The 16101-nt window shown below is 43.7% G+C and overlaps 1 protein-coding gene across 3 annotated transcripts in view; it reads left to right on the forward strand.

Annotated features, from left to right (window-relative positions):
- Positions 1–16101, forward strand: part of ABCC9 (ATP binding cassette subfamily C member 9) — a 123794-nt gene that overhangs the window by 19130 nt on the left and 88563 nt on the right. For all 3 annotated transcript variants that reach the window (XM_034782678.1, XM_034782670.1, XM_034782687.1), the window contains exons 6-7: positions 984–1150; positions 1951–2193. In XM_034782678.1, coding sequence (XP_034638569.1) covers positions 984–1150; positions 1951–2193 — 410 coding nt within the window. The remainder of the gene's footprint in view (positions 1–983; positions 1151–1950; positions 2194–16101) is intronic.

Below are 16101 nucleotides of genomic sequence, written 5' to 3' on the forward strand. Positions count from 1 at the left end.
TTTTAGTGCTGTAGTGTAAGTGCCACAAGCCCCAGTCTGTAGACTGGGCTCTGAAACTTGCAGCCACAGAGGTTTTTATTACAGTGTCGAAACAAAGGAATTGGGTAGGGGTTGCTGGAGATTGCATAAGGGGTGTGTACACCCAACACTACCTGTTGCTTAACAGTCTGAACTGGCTGACTATTCACACAGACTGAGAGGCAGGTTTTAGTTTTAACTTTACAGACCACATTTTCAAAAAATGCCCTCTAAGAGCACATCTGCAATTTTGAACTCTGATGGTTTCCATACCCAAAGGGTCACTATGTATTCGCCAGGCAAGGTATTTTTTATTTTCCTCAAAGAAAATAACAAATAAAGGTCCCAGACCTGAAATTAGATCTATTCGGCTGGACCTTTGCGCCCGTGTGAAGCCCCATGGACTTCAGGTTGGCTGTGCCTGGGTGCAGAGATCTGTCCAAGCAGATCCAATTGCAAGCTCAAGGCCAAAGAAAGAAAAAAAAATATCTCAGTGAAACAGTGCAGGGCAAGTCTCTCACTCTCCAAGACCTTCCATCAGGGCCGGCTCCAGGCACCAGCCCACCAAGCATGTGCTTGGGGCGGCGCCTGGAGGGGGGCGGCGCGGCAGGGCGCTCCGGCCGGTCGGGGAGAGCGGAGAGCCCCAGCCGGGCTCAGCGCCCTTCCCTGCCGCGCTGTGGGGGAGGGCGGCGGGTGGCTTTTCTGCCTAGGGTGGCAAAAAAGCCAGAGCCGGCCCTGCCTTCCATCTTGAAAAGTCTCACAACTCTGACCCCCACGTAGGAAGGCTAACAACCCCTGGGACTACTGGATTGGGCCCTGTGACATGGCAACTACAGCTGCATAGATGCAACATTCAGAGTAATCCTAATTTGAGCAGCTGGATACTGATGTGATACTCGTGTGATACTTGTGTAGTTAAAAAGTACCTTTTTAAAATGATGTGGGTTGGTTTGTTTGTTTCACAGCTCTCTTTCTTTACTGGATAATGGCCTTTGTCACAAAAACCATCAAGCTAGTCAGATACTGTGAGGATGGTGTGACGTTCTCTCAGCTACGCTTCTGCATCACTGGAATTATGGTCATTCTCTATGGGCTGCTGATGGCTGTGGAGATCAATGTCATTCGAGTTAGGGTATGTGTCACTTTACTAGGCTTTGACTGGACAGACATCAGTGGTATTTGGAGTAAACATAGAAATAGAAGTGACTCCTTCTCACATGCCTGGATTGCCAAATTTAGCCTCCACTCCAGCTGAGCACATGCTTAACTTTAAGTATATTAGTAGCTCCATCGGAGCTCACATGATTAAAATTAAACATGTTTGCTGGATCAGGGCCTTAGTGTCAGGAAGGAATTGCCCTCTCACCCATTGTCATTGGGTAACATCTTGTGTTTTCTTCTCCTTCCTCTGCTTCATTGGTTAGGATTTAGGGGGCCAATTGTATTGGGAAGCCCATGAGCACCTTGTTCTTTTCCCCATTTATTGTTTTTACTCTTCTTTGTTTCATCACGTGTCCTTAGCTCATTGGGAAGGTAAGCTTGCCAAAGAGATTGCACTACCGAACTTGTATGAGGTGCATTGAAAAACACTATTTCTTTTGTTTATCATTTTACAGTGCAAATATTTGTAATCAAAAATAATATACACTTTGATTTCAATTACAACACAGAATACAATATATATGAAAATGTAGAAAAACATCCAAAATATTTAATAAATATCAATTGGTATTCTATTGTTTAACAGTGCCATTAAAACTGCGATTAATTGCAATTCATTTTTTTAATCGCAATTTATTTTTTTGAGTTAATCGCGTGAGTTAACTGCGATTAATCAACAGCCCTAGAATTTACTCAATATATTATTATGTTAACTAAAAACTGCTGTGAAAGAATATAATTGCTGAACATACTATGTTTTTTCCTCTGCAGAGGTATGTATTTTTTATGAACCCTCAGAAAGTAAAGCCACCTGAAGACCTGCAGGATCTGGGTGTGAGATTTCTTCAGCCATTTGTCAATTTGCTCTCAAAGGCAACTTACTGGTGGATGAATACACTTATTATCTCGGCTCACAAGAAACCGATTGATCTGAAGGCAATTGGGAAGCTGCCAATAGCAATGCGAGCACTTACAAACTATGTTTGTCTGAAAGAAGCATATGAAGAGCAAAAGGTAAGCAACGATAGCCACGTCACCATACAGCCTTTATACTGTTAAAGTGGTATCTTCACTTCCACTAGGAAACCCTACTTTTAGGAATTTACGACAAAAGAATTTGTTCCAAGGTGAAACTTGGCTTATAATGTTTCAGTCCAAAGGTACTGTTTTCTTTTAAAGCGAATTCTCGGCTTGGGATAGTTGCCAGATTAAAAGCTTTGGGAACTGAAGCCCTAATGCACAAATCACTCGCTAGTTTTCATTTTAGAAGTCAAAGCTTTCTTTAAGTCTTAAGGGCTCATGACAGTGTTTTAAATGAACAGATATCCTCTCCAGTTTCAACTGGAAACACTCTTCTTCACATCTTCTGAACTTCTGTAGAATATTACTGTGCACTGTGAAAAAGCTACTGTCCCTTTCATAGCATCATAGTAATTTTGGACTGGAAGGGTCCTTGATAGGTCATCTAGTCCAGTCCCCTGCACTGAGGCAGGACTATGTATTAACCTTTCTGTAGATATGGGCATAACTGAGTGGATTCTTTACCTACTAAAGTATATGTATGTTATATAAATTGATTTCAGAAACTTTGGGCTAAATTCTGGCTTTTCCATTCAGAGATGCACTGAGAGGAAAGAACAGATGTTTTGGACAGAAACTCTTTGCCCCAGGGTGGCCTGACAGCAGCACTCACAAAGCAGCACTCCCAAAGTAGCCTCTAACTTTGCTCAGTCCAAGTTGCACATGCACCCTTCTGCTTGCTCCAATACCTAGTCATTTCTGCCCACAGACGAGCATTTCCATGTGCAGATAAGGTGATTGTGAGTCTCACTAGTTTGTACACACAGGTGCACACATGTGCATATACAAAGGGGAGAACACACATATTTAGAGCCACTTTGGAAAATTTGGCCCATAGAAATCATGTGTTAATCAGTGTTAATCACTTCCCTAAACTCACAGTGTAAATTGGTTTGCATGCAGTGCAGCAGTTTAGAATGGGAATGCATGAACAAGTTGGATAGCAGCAGAAGAGCTGTGCTCTCCCCTGTAGTAGAAATTGCCTTAAGAAAATATGGATATTTTCCCCATGGGTTCTTATTTAGTACAATAGCTTGCGTTTAATATATTTGAGACTGCTTTTCTTTAGTAATCTGCATACTGTATCTGATTTATCATGAGCCAGAGAGCCAAATTCGCCGCTTGTGTGAATGGATAAAACTGCACTGCGTCAATGAATGCTGCCCATTTGTATCAGCTGAGAAAGTTGTCCTTTAGTGCCAGACTTTATAATGGGCATAATTGTGCACATACATTTGTCTGTCTAGAAAAGTTGTGGCTTCAGTGTGCCCTGTCATGTCTGGCTGTGAGACAGCAGCAGCACTACCTCAGTTTGCCTCTTGTGTTCTTCGGCCAAATCCGGCCTTATGAGTGGCCTGACCATCTGGGCAAATCGCCTTCAAGAGTATGACCTCTTCTGGGGCCCATATCCTAGAACAAGTGCAACAGAAATATAAAGACCACTAAATCTTCAGACCCAATTGAGCTCAGCTGGCCACCGTCTCCCTCACAGATGAACCTGTGCTTTACTTAGATACTTTTGCAATTGTCCACAGGCTCCTGTGCCTCACTCCACCGCACTGACTCAGTCTGGCACAGTTGTCCTAGGGTTTGAGGTAGGCCTTTATTCCTCAGTGACTCCTGATCGTCCCTCAGTCTTCAGGCTCACCTGAGGAACAGACTGGCTGCTTCTGCACCCCCCCGTACCCTACTCCCCTGCCCCAGCCCCCATCTGCACCAAACTCCCTCCCAGACCCTGCACCCCAATCCCCTGCCCCAGCCCCCTCCGGCATCACACTCCCTCCCAGGAAAAAGACTTGTATACACAGGCCCCACAAAATCTAATAGCCCCGGGCCCAGAGGAGAGTTAATCCGGCCTTGACTATCAGGCCCCTTTCCAGAGAGAAAACTCACTGCACCCTATACCCTGGTCTGTTCCCCAACTCACCTGCTCTCTCCTCTTTTAAGTCGATCCCCTACCTTCCCCAGGTGCAATCAGCGAGGTTACTCGCACTCTTGGGTTCCCTTAACCTTTCTGATGTCTGTGCAGAATTTACACCCCATCATAGTGTGCTGGACTGATGTCTGCAGATACCTGATATGCATGCACAAACAGATATTCGTATGCCAGTCAGATGCCTTACTGGTTATCTGCACACACAAGCACCAGATTCCTGGCATGCATTGAATATCTGTATTCATAAATTAAGTCTGCACAAATATATATATATACAATTAAATGAGCTTGATTTTAAAAATTTGACCTACTTCACTTAGCTTTTCCTCCTCTTGGTCTATATACTGCCTTAGATTCAACCACAGCCATGCTACTATTCCAAACCAGGCTGTGACTGGTGCTTCTTCACCCTAAAACAAACTGATACTCCCTAGATAACATTAAAGTAAACCAGACGGATATAATCTGAGAAATGATTTATGACGATCCAGTGATGCTTCCTTCACCTCCACAAAGGAAATGTTTTGCTTCTGTCAGGGCCGGCTCCAGGCACCAGCTTCTCAAGCAGGTGCTTGGGGCGGCCGCTCCGGAGAGGGGCGGCACGTCCAGGTATTCGGTGGCAATTCCGCGGACAGTCCCTCACTCCGCCTGGGAGTGAAGGACTTTCCAACACTGATCGCGATCGCGGCTTTTTGTTTGTTTGTTTGTTTTGGCTGCTTGGGGCGGCCAAAACCCTGGAGCCGGCCCTGGCTTCTGTGCAGACTTGGGTTAGAAAACAGCAGCAGATTTAGGAAAATTTTTCAGGTTAAAATACATCATGGCCTGTGAGCTAAAAAAATATGTTATGTCATTGTTTATGCTGTATACTTTACTGGATGAAGTTGGCTATTAATCTTTCCCAGCTGGTGAGAGAGCCCCTGAGATCTATTGGATTAAGTTGAGCTGCCCCTTACTAAAACTGGATAGAGCTGAGCTTGAGTGCATTCCAAACCCGAGCAGAATGAAGGAGTCTGTTCCTTCCTGAAGCATTTTATCACACCTTGATGAAAGACACTGAACATAAGGCTAGCAATGTTCCTTGTTGTAAAGTGTATGTGAAATAGCCAGCTACATGAATCTTTATTTCTAGTCTTTTTGTTCAAGACAAGAATTAAAACCAGCAGTGAGTTACTCTTTCCAAGGATAAAACTAGAGAGCTGATTCGGTTTGAATTTTAAATGTCCATTTTCTGAAAAGCTCTGGCCTCACAACACATATCTCAAGCACTACAGGAGTATGGACTTGTAGGGCCTGACTGACCATTATGTTTTTCCTGTTTTACACTAAACTCAATAGAATTACACCAGTGTAAAATTGCAGTGACACAATGATGAATCAGGTCTGTGAACTTCACTTGGAGTGTTTTCTTATTCCCATTGAGATCAGTAGGCCAATTCTTGAAGTCCTTACTCAATTTTTTACTCAGACAAAATTCTCACTGAGTCCTGTAATGGGGAATTTTGCCTAATTAAGGACTGGGCTAGCTATACTCAGTGAAGAATTTAAGTTCACAAATGTAGGCCCTTTTTGTGTCCACAAATTTGCCTTGAACAGATTTCATTTTTTATGAATTTGTTAACTGTTCAAGAATATTTAATAAGTACTTTATGCAAACATATTTCCAGCTATGGGTCATTCACCACAGTTTGCTATGAGTATTCACTATTTGTAATTCAATATTTGAGTTGTGTAGTTGGGCACAGTATTATTTTGAATTTCCTGATTGTAAAACTTCCAAACTGAAGTTACTGGATGATATGCAGCGATCGATTTATCGGGGATCGATATATCGCGACTCGTTAAATTGATCCCAAACAAGCTCCCTGTCGACTCTGGAACTCCACCGGAGCGAGTAGCGGTAGCGGAGTTGATGGGGGAGCCGCGGCCGTCGATCCTGCACCGTGAGGACGAGAGGTAAGTCGGAATAAGATATGTCGACTTCAGCTACGGTATTCCCGTAGCTGAAGTTACGTATCTTACATCGACACTCCCCCCTAGTATAGACCAGGCTTAAAAAGCTAACAGAACACAAAGCTGTGACTCTGGCTGCATCCCGTTTGAATATGCAGCAGTTGTCTGAGTTCATAAATATTGTGAGGTAGCAGAAACTAACTTGCCCATCAGCCTATTTGCAGACTCAATTCTTCAGCTTGGATGATGCACAAATGGGAAGAATTTATTTTTTCAATCCATTATGAGAATAGTGAGAAGTATGAGAAAATGGGAATAGTGGTTTACTGCTTTGTAAAGTGCTTTGTTCTATTGATTAAGAGTTAAAAGAGAGTTGGGTATTATTATTATCTCATGAAGTAATATGAAGTTAAATTAGAAGATAGACATAAATGATATAAATTAGAACTGGTTGAAATTCAGAATTTCCATTCCAGGAAAATTCTGACATTTTGGGAAAAATAATTGTTCTGAATCAGAACAAAGATAGAATTTTGAAATTTTCCATTAAATGAAATTTACAGGTTTTTTGTTTCAGATCAACTGAAATGTTTAGTTTCAATTTGACTGTTTTATTTTATTTTATAATATTTTTATGTTTGATGCTTATATTATATTATATTATATTATATTATATTATATTATATTATATTATATTATATTATATTATATTATATTAAAATGGGATTTAATAATTATGTTTACATTATAAAATAAAATAAAATAAAATAAAATAATAAAGCAATATAATAATTGGTCACTGGTGATTGGCATTCTAAGGGTAATTGGTAATTACTATTGAAATTGGTAATTAGTGAAGTAATTTGTATAAAATAAAATAAATGTGAAAATGAAAAGTTGTTTCAAAATGAAAAATTAGAATGTTCTGTTCTGATAAGATCCACTTAATCAAAACACTTCATATTGATTTTTTTTCCACAATGAAATGTTGTCATAACTGACATGTTTCAATGGAACATTTAGATTCAGATGAATAAATATTTTCTGATGGAAAAAATTTTCAACCAGCTCTAATAAAGCCACTCACTCTGGTATATCTTTTGTTACATTTTTGGCTAGCATGATATTTAAACTCAAATACATTATCTTATAGCTGTGTTTAAAATGTGTTTAAAAGATAAAGTATTCCACACCAAATTCTAACCCTGGATACTGTAAGACAAGCCGTGACGCACATCATGCATCTGGTATTAGAATTATGTCTTTAGGGCCCTATATTCCCTTTGATGAGTCCTCCCAACTCCCATCAATGTCAGTGGGGATTTCACTGCAGATCAAGAATAGTCTAGTCCATAATGTTGAAATGCAGCCAAAATCTCACAGCCACCTTTTTGATCTGAGATCCTCTATGTGGGAACGCGTTATCACATATCTTGACAAAATTTTGCTGCTGTTCTTTTTTGCACATGTGGTCGATTTTTTCAAGCTATGCATGCCTCATGTATCATTCAGTTCATAATGAAGACATAAGGATTAAATTAGGATCATTCTCTCAGCCAAGGGCCTTTATACCAGTGGTTTTCAACCTTTTTTCATTTGTGGACCCCTAAAAATTTTTGAATGGGCGCGTGGACACCATTGGAAATCTTAGACTTAGTCTGTGGACCCCCAGGGATCCACCAACCACAGATTGAAAACCACTGTTCTATGATAAAACAAAATTTCACTGACCCTTTAGACATAGTCCGCGGAATACAGGTTGAAAACCACTGCTTTATAACATCCGTGAGTGTCAACAGACTCTTACTCTGATGGACCAACTGGGAAAGGAAATTTTAGAGTCAAGGGCCTTCAAGCATCTCTCAAATGTTTGAATTCAGGAACTGTTAGCTTAAGTGCCACTCTGGACCTCAGTTTTTGTAGCAGAGCATAGAGAAGGGAGGAAGTTTCTCAAGTAGCTAGGCTCCAAACAGCACAGAGCTTTAATACTTTAGACATCATAATTACATAAAAAATCCGTAACTTTTTGTTCTGCTAGTAAATTTCAGATCAAAACCCCTGACTTAATAGAACACTGTAATAATACTATAAATTAATAACCTCATTCTAAATATTTTTTTCTAGAAACCAAATTGAAGGCATGAATGATGCCTGCTTTACCTTGGGTAATACTCAAAGTTCAAGCTGATAAAATAGAGGAAGAAATAAGTCTGAGAAAAGTTCTCTTTGTCTTTTAAAATCACTTTAAAATGCTTAGACTGGACAAAGAAAGGAAGACAATTAGTCACTTTTAATTGGAATATTAATTTGATTTAGTATCATGGGTTGAGCCCTAGTACAAATGAATGAATTTCAAGAAGTGATGGCAGGGATATGAATTTTGTAGTAATACTGGCAATAGTTACTAGTATGCTGAACATTTTGAATTCTTTAAAAAATGACTAACATTTACAAAATTGCCATTCTATACTTGCTCTTTGGGCAATAAATGATGTATTCCAGCAAAAACCATGTTGGGTTTTTAATGAATAATTTAATGTACAGAATATTATGCGGTACTATTGCTAAAAGACAGCAGCGATGCTTGCCTGCTGATATAGAATACATTCAACCAGTGGTTCTCCAAGTTTTTTTACGTTGTGGACCACTTCTTACGATAGGGTGAAATTAGCTCCAGTACAGGGTCCAGCCCATGACCTATCATGAAGGCCTATTTTGAGTCCTTAAGTGTGACTTAAATGGTGCATAGTCCTTGTGCTGTACCTCTGCACAGGGCAGAGTTTCACCCTTAGACAGCATTCTGTGAACTTCCAAACCTCCTAGGGCCAGATTTTATTAATGACTTTTAGGCCTGGTTTACACTACAAACTTAGATGGACAGAAGACGCCTTACGTCCACCTAATAATGATGTGTCTACACTACCAGGTCTCTTCTACCGACCTAACTCACTTGTAACATCGACTTAATTACTATACCTCAACAAGAGGTGTAGTGCTTAATTTGATGTTGATGGGTTGACAGAGAGGCAGTGAAGATGCAGCATTGTGTAAGTCAACAGACTTGGCCTCCAGGAGGTGTCCTACAATGCTCCTCTGTGACCACTCTGGAGCTTGTTTTTAACTTTGCTACATAACAGCCAGATACACAAGAAACAGTCCCTCCCCTGTTAAAACCCTGGGAACTTTTGAATTCCCACTTCCAGTTTGGTCAGCATGGAGAGCTCACCAGCTCAGCTGATCATGGCGACTCAACGCCCCAAACGTGCTCCAGCTGGAAGTACACAGGAAGTGGTACATCTTATTGGTATGTGGGAAGAAGAGTCTTTGCAAGAACAGTTCTAATACAGCCAAAGAAACATAGATGTCTATGAAAAGATCATGCTGGGCATGAGGGAGAAGGGCTACACCAGGGGGACACAGCCGTGCCATGTGAAAATGAAAGAACTTCGGCAGGTGTATCAGAAGACAAGGAAGGCGAACAGTCATTCTGGTTCTGCACCACAGACATACAACTTCTACAATGAGCTGCATGAGATTCTCAGCGGCGATCCCACCACTACCCCCAAATGCAGCGTAGATACCACCCAGGAGTCTGAGTCCCAGGCCGCCTTAGGCAACAACATGGAGGACATTCTGGACAAGGAAGAGGAGAATGGGAGACAGGCGAGCGGGGGATCCATTCTCCCCAAGAGCCAGGAGCCATTTTTAACCCCAGAGCAGTCCAGCTGTTTGTAGGACAACATGTTCAAGCCTGATGCCAGGGAAGGCACCTCTGGTGAGTATGCAATTCCAATCATAGAATCATAGAATATTAGGGTTGGAAGAGACCTCAGGAGGTCATCTAGTCCAACCCCCTGCTCAAAGCAGGACCAACACCAACTAAATCATCCCAGTCAGCATAGGCACCGACTCTGTGGGTGCTCCAGGGCTGGAGCACCCGTGGGGAAAAAACAGCTGTTTCATGGCGGCAAGTGCTGGGACGGAGGAGGGTGTAGGGGGAATGCAGTGTGCAGGGCTGCCGAGAGCAGGTTCGGGCCCCGGTGAAAAAAATTTTGGGGGCCCCCCAGCAAGGGTGGACTGGCTAAACAGGGCTGACGAGAGGGGGTGGAAGCCAGGGAAGCTGGGCCCTGGGCCCTCTTCTGGACTGCCGGGCCCTGGTAATTTGTACCGGCTTCTCTCTTCCCCCCGCCCCCAATCGGCCCTGGCTGTGTGCTCGGGGAAGAGGCAACTTCTACTTCCCCTACCAATTCTTCCCTATTTGTAAGCAACAGATCAAGAGGAGCACAGCCCCTAGTTGGTTCCTCCAGCACTTGTACCAGGAAGTTGTCCCCAACACTCTCCAAAAACTTCCTGGATTTTCTGTGCATTGCTGTATTGCTCTCCCAGCAGATGTTAGGGTGATTGAAGTTCCCCCATTAGAACCAGGGCCTGTGATCTGGAAACTTCAGTTAGTTGTCCGAAGAAAGCCTCGTCTACCTCATCCTTCTGATCCAGTGGTCTATAGCACACACCCTCCACAACATCACTCTTGTTGCTCTTGCCTTTAAACTTAACCCAAAGACTCTCAACAGGCTTCTTTCCAGTTTCATACTGGAGCTTTCAGCAATCATGCCACTCTCTTACATACAATGCAACTCCTCCACCTTTCCTCCCGTACCTGTTCTTCCTGAACAGTCTTTATACACATCCATGACAGTGCTCCAGTCATGTGAACTGCCCCCCCAAGTTTCTGTTATTCCAATAAAATCATAGTTCCTTGATTGTGCCAGGACTTCCAATTCTTCCTGCTTGTTTCCCAGATTTCTTGCGTTCATGTACATGCATCTAAGATAACTAGCCGATTGCCCTACTTTCTCAGTATGAATCAGGAGGCTTCCTGTCTTGTACCCTCCTCCTTGTGTTTCCTCCCAGTATCCCACTTCCCCATTTACCTCTGGATTTACCATCCCCCGGTGATCCTAGTTGAAAGCCCTCCTCACTAGATTAGCAAGCCTACCTGTGAAGATGCTCTTCCTTCTCTTCGTTAGGTGGATCCCATCTCTTCCTAGCAATCCTTCTTCCCGGAACATCCCATGGTCGAAGAATCCAAAGCCCTCTCTCTGACACCACCTGTGTAACCATGTTTTTACTTCCACAATTCGATGGTCCCTACCTGGGCCTTTGCCTTCAACAGGGAGGATGGACAAGAACATGACTTGCGCCTCAAACTCCTTTATCCTTCCCAGAGCCACATAGTCTGCAGTGATCTGCTCAAGGTCATTCTTGGCAGTATCATTGGTGCCCATGTGGACAAGTAGGAAGGGGTAGCGGTCCAAGGTCTTGATCAGTCTTGGCAGGCACTCCATCACATCCTGGATTCTAGCTCAAGGCAAGCAGCACAATCAAATTGTAGGGGTTACATGCTCTTATATTTTATCTTTAATATGAAGAAAAAGTGAGGTACAATGAGTATCTGCTTCCCAATGGCCACTCCAGCTATGCAGAGGGTGCACAGGGATGGCCTGGGAATCCTCCATGGAGATCTCCAGGAAACTTTCATGAAGATACTCTGCAATCCTTTGCAGAAGGTTTCTGGGGAAGGCTGCCTTATTTCTTCCACCATGGTAGGACACTTTTCCACACCACTCCTGTATTAACTCTGCTGGCATCATTGCGGTATACAGCACAGCAGCATAAAGACCAGGTCTTACCCAGACACTTGCAGCATCTGCTCCCATGCCACATCTGTTACCTTCAGGAAATTGATTTCACTTATGGTCACCTAGGGGAAACGGGGGAAGTTTTCATTACAAATGCTCATACCACAAACAATATAGCATGTGGTTCCCCACCCATGATGATTTCTGGGTCCCTCAGTCACAGTTTCCGTAGCATGCTGGTGGTTTGGGTGGCAGAGATTGTCACTGACTTCAGAATCTGCATGCCCAGGGTGGCTGCTACCAGCAGCATTAAGGGAAGGGGTGGTGGACTTCCTGTGTTCTATCATGGCTGCAAATCCCCTCCCCCAGAGCCACCAAGGACAGACACCACAATTTGGGAGGCTTAATTCTGGTCCCTTGTCTCAAAGCAATGTCTATGTTGCTAGGAAAAGGGGGCATTGTCTTCCTGCCCACCTGTGCTCCTGACGCAGGTTGCCCAAAAGTTGCAGCACAAGGCCTGTCGCCCATGCTGCTGGACCATATTTACCATGGCTGGACCAGCAAACTGGTTCATTGACTAGCTAGGGATTCTGATTATGTTCTGGCTTATACTTGAGTGTAATAAGGGGAGTGTTTCTTTCAATAGCAACCTTGCACCAGACCCAGGTATGCACTGACAATGGTTGCCTTGTGCTTTGCATACCTCCCAGTGGAAAGCTTGACCTTCAGCACATCCTCCACACCAGTGGAGAGGCTACAGCACATTAGAAGATGGAAAAAGAGAACGCGTGGTATCATGTTCAATGAGATAATGAAGGCTTCAGTAGTAGGAAGAGATCCTGAGACATAAGCCCTTGTATCAGAGGCCTGGTTTGAGGCAGGACCTGCTCACAGAATCTGGCAAGAACAGGGCTGATATTGCAGAAATACACATTCCTAAGGAGTGCTAGTCATAGAGTACACATGCAAACACATCTTGATATCAAGTGGTACCAGAACATTCCGATATCAAGGATGATACAAAAACATTCCCTAAGGATAACAGGAACACACTGACCCCTCCTAGAAGATAAAGTCAGGATGACAGTATGTAATAGAGATGTTTTGATTGAACCAACATGTACAAGGTGATAACTAGCCATGTCAGGGGGCAGTAACTAACTATGTCAGAGGCAATACTAACTTGTTTGTATCAGGGTATAAAGATGTATCTCAAAAGAAGTATCTTTGTCCAGCCAAGGGGAGAATGGAAAGTCCCACCATTCACTGAGTTGCGTCCATTGTCATGGGCATACTTGTCTTAGTATCCTCGTAGAGTCTGGTAGGTGCTATTACTGTGCTTTGTCGACAATAAACCTGGCCTGGCACCTTCATACCTTAACGGATCTTGTGGTCATTGGGCGGTTCACTCAAGGTCTGCTGTGACAGCTGTCTGCACAGAGCTGGGGCAGCACATAGGGAGAACACACACACGCAGCTGAACATCTGATCACAGCTTCCAGAACAGCTGGTATGGAGCTCAGAGCCTGGAGGATTTCATTGTCTGAAAAATTGGACATGGAGAGCTGGAGAGCATCCCAGAAGCATGAGCATGCCATGCAGGATGGGATGCTGGACCAATCAGCCATTTTGAGGCGTCTGGTTGAGCTTCAAGAAAAACAGCTTGAGGCTAGACTCCCTCTGCAGTCCCTGCACAACAGCCTGCAAACATCAACCTGTTCCCAATTCCCCTCCACTAAACTATCCAGGAGGCGGGGGTGGGGGTGGGGGAAAGAAGGTACAGTATCCCTTCCACTCAACACCGCGGCAGATACTAAGAACAAAAGACAGCCATTTGAAGACCTTTGATGAGCAAGACGTCTGTGTTTTCACAGACAAACTGACTTGGTTTCTCTTTTCCCAATTTTATCACACCGTTTGCTCAAGGTTAAATTATTTTCCTGGTCTTTCAGATTCTTTATGTTTGTGCAATAAAAGTCAACATTTCAAGAATGAAATATTCTTTGTTTATTCCAAGAATAGAGGTTTGGGGGACGAGGAGAAGGAGAAGTTCAGGGAAACTGGTGCAATGAAGGGGATGGTATGGGAAGGCACAATGCAGATAAGCAGTGCACATTACTGTGGCTCATTACTGAAACAGGTTTTCAAAGCCTCCCGGAGATGCAGAGCTCCTCTCTGGGCTTTTCTTATTGCCCTGGTATCTATCTGCTCAAAATTAGCTGCCAGCCTATCCACCTCCACATCCCACCCCTGCAGAAACTTCTCTTCCTTTCCCTCTGAGATGTTATGGAGCACCCAGCACACACTGATAACAATGGTGTTATCTAATTATCTAGATAAATATCTAGATCTAATGAGGTCTAATCTAGTAAACAAACTACACCAGCGACCCTTTAAATATCCAAAGGCACATTCCACCACCATTCTGCACTTGCTCAGCCTATTGTTGAATCGCTCCTTACTGCTGTCGAGATGGCTGGTATACAGCTTCATGAGCCATGTGAGCAAGGGATAGCCTGGGTCTCCCAGGATCCTATTGGCATTTCAACATCATCAGTGGTTATTTTGAAATCTGGAAAGAAAGTCTCTGATTGCACCTTTCCTGACCATCCCACACTGATGTTGGTGAAACACCCCCTGTGATCCACCAACACTTGCAACACCATTGAAAAGTATCCCTTTCGGTTTATGTACTCTTTGGCACGGTGGTCTGGTGCAAAGATTGGGATATGCGTGCCATCTATCGCCCCACCACAGTTAGGGAACCCCATCGTGGCAAAACCATCCACTATGTCCTGCACGCTGCCCAGAGTTACTACCTTTTTAAGCAGAGGTCGATTAATGGCCCTGCACATTTGGATCACAACAGGTCCCCCAGTGGATTTACCAACTCCGAATTGATTCCCAACTGACTGGTAGTAGTCTGGCATTTCAAGCTTCCACAGAGCGATTGCCACTCACTTCTCCACTGTCAGAGCAGGCCTCATTTTAGTGTTGCTGTACCTCAGAGCTGGGGAAAGCTCTGCACAAATTTCCTGGAAAATGGCCTTCCACATTCGAAAGTTCTGCAGCCACTGCTCATCATCCCATAGCTGTATAACAATGCGATCCCACCCGTCAGTGCTTGTTTCCTGGGACCAGAAAGGGCGCTCCACTGTGTTCAGCCGCTGCATGGCTGCCAGCAGCAACTGAGAATTGTTTTGTTCTATGGCTTGCAGCAGGGCTGCTTGAATGACATCGCAATGTTCTGCATGGTGGCTCCTGTCTTGGCTCCGGAAATACTGCAGGATAAGGCACGAGGTGTTTGTAATGCCCCCAACAAGAGTACAAAGCTGGGTGGGGTCCCTGCTTAGAGGGCTATGGCGTATGTGTGGCTAAGCCAGGCTTTCAAAAAGAGGCACGAAAAAACATGGATTGTTTGCCATTGATATCAGGGAGGGGGCATAAAACTGCATCATGGGCAGTCGAAGCCATGTTCCCATCCCCCCCATGACACTGTTTTGATCCCATTGCAAGGCATCCCAAAACCCCCTGCAGCTAGGTGCACTGTGGGATAGCTACCTGTGGTGTACTGCTCTGTGCACTGATCCAAGCGTTGCTAGTGAGGACACACTCCACCAACACAATGAGCATGGTGTGGACACGCCCGCCTGACTTAATTACTGCAGTGGCTGGATGTCGACTTAAATATAGGTGACTTAACTTTGTAGTGTAGACATGCCCTTAGATGTTTAAAGATGCAGAGAGGCACCTAAAAGGGATCTGCCAAAGCCCCTAGGTGACTAATTCCCATTGACCTCAGTGGAAGTTAGACACTTTTAAAATCCCACAAGGTACCTCTCTGTATCTTTAATGCCTAAATACCTTTAAAAATCTGGCCTCTAACAGCTGAATGCCAAACAGCTTCTCTGCTACAGTTACTATCCTTCCCTACATCAAAATATAATTATTAATAAGAGGAGCTAGAAATAAACTAGCCCTAATGTAATAAGCCTAACTACTTGGTTATGCCCCCTCCCTGTGCTATCAGTACTGAATTTTTCCTCGTTGCCTGTGGCTCCCTGCTCTAATCTCCCTAGGTCACTTTCCAGTTAGGTTCTACCCTCCCATATGTTTGCTACCTCTTCTTTTTTGACACTGTCCACATATTATACCACTGCTGAATTTGTGCCAAAGAAAAACCTAGGGGGAAAAACACATGAGGTGGCCGTGCAGAGTGCTGAGACATACTTGTTTTTGTTTATTTACTCACTCACAAAAGGCCTGGCCAGGGTTACAACGTGCAGGCACCAGTGCTTCTTGAAGAATGACAGCTGC

Source organism: Trachemys scripta, chromosome 1, assembly GCF_013100865.1.
Source record: "Trachemys scripta elegans isolate TJP31775 chromosome 1, CAS_Tse_1.0, whole genome shotgun sequence".
NCBI classification, from domain to species: Eukaryota; Metazoa; Chordata; order Testudines; family Emydidae; genus Trachemys; species Trachemys scripta.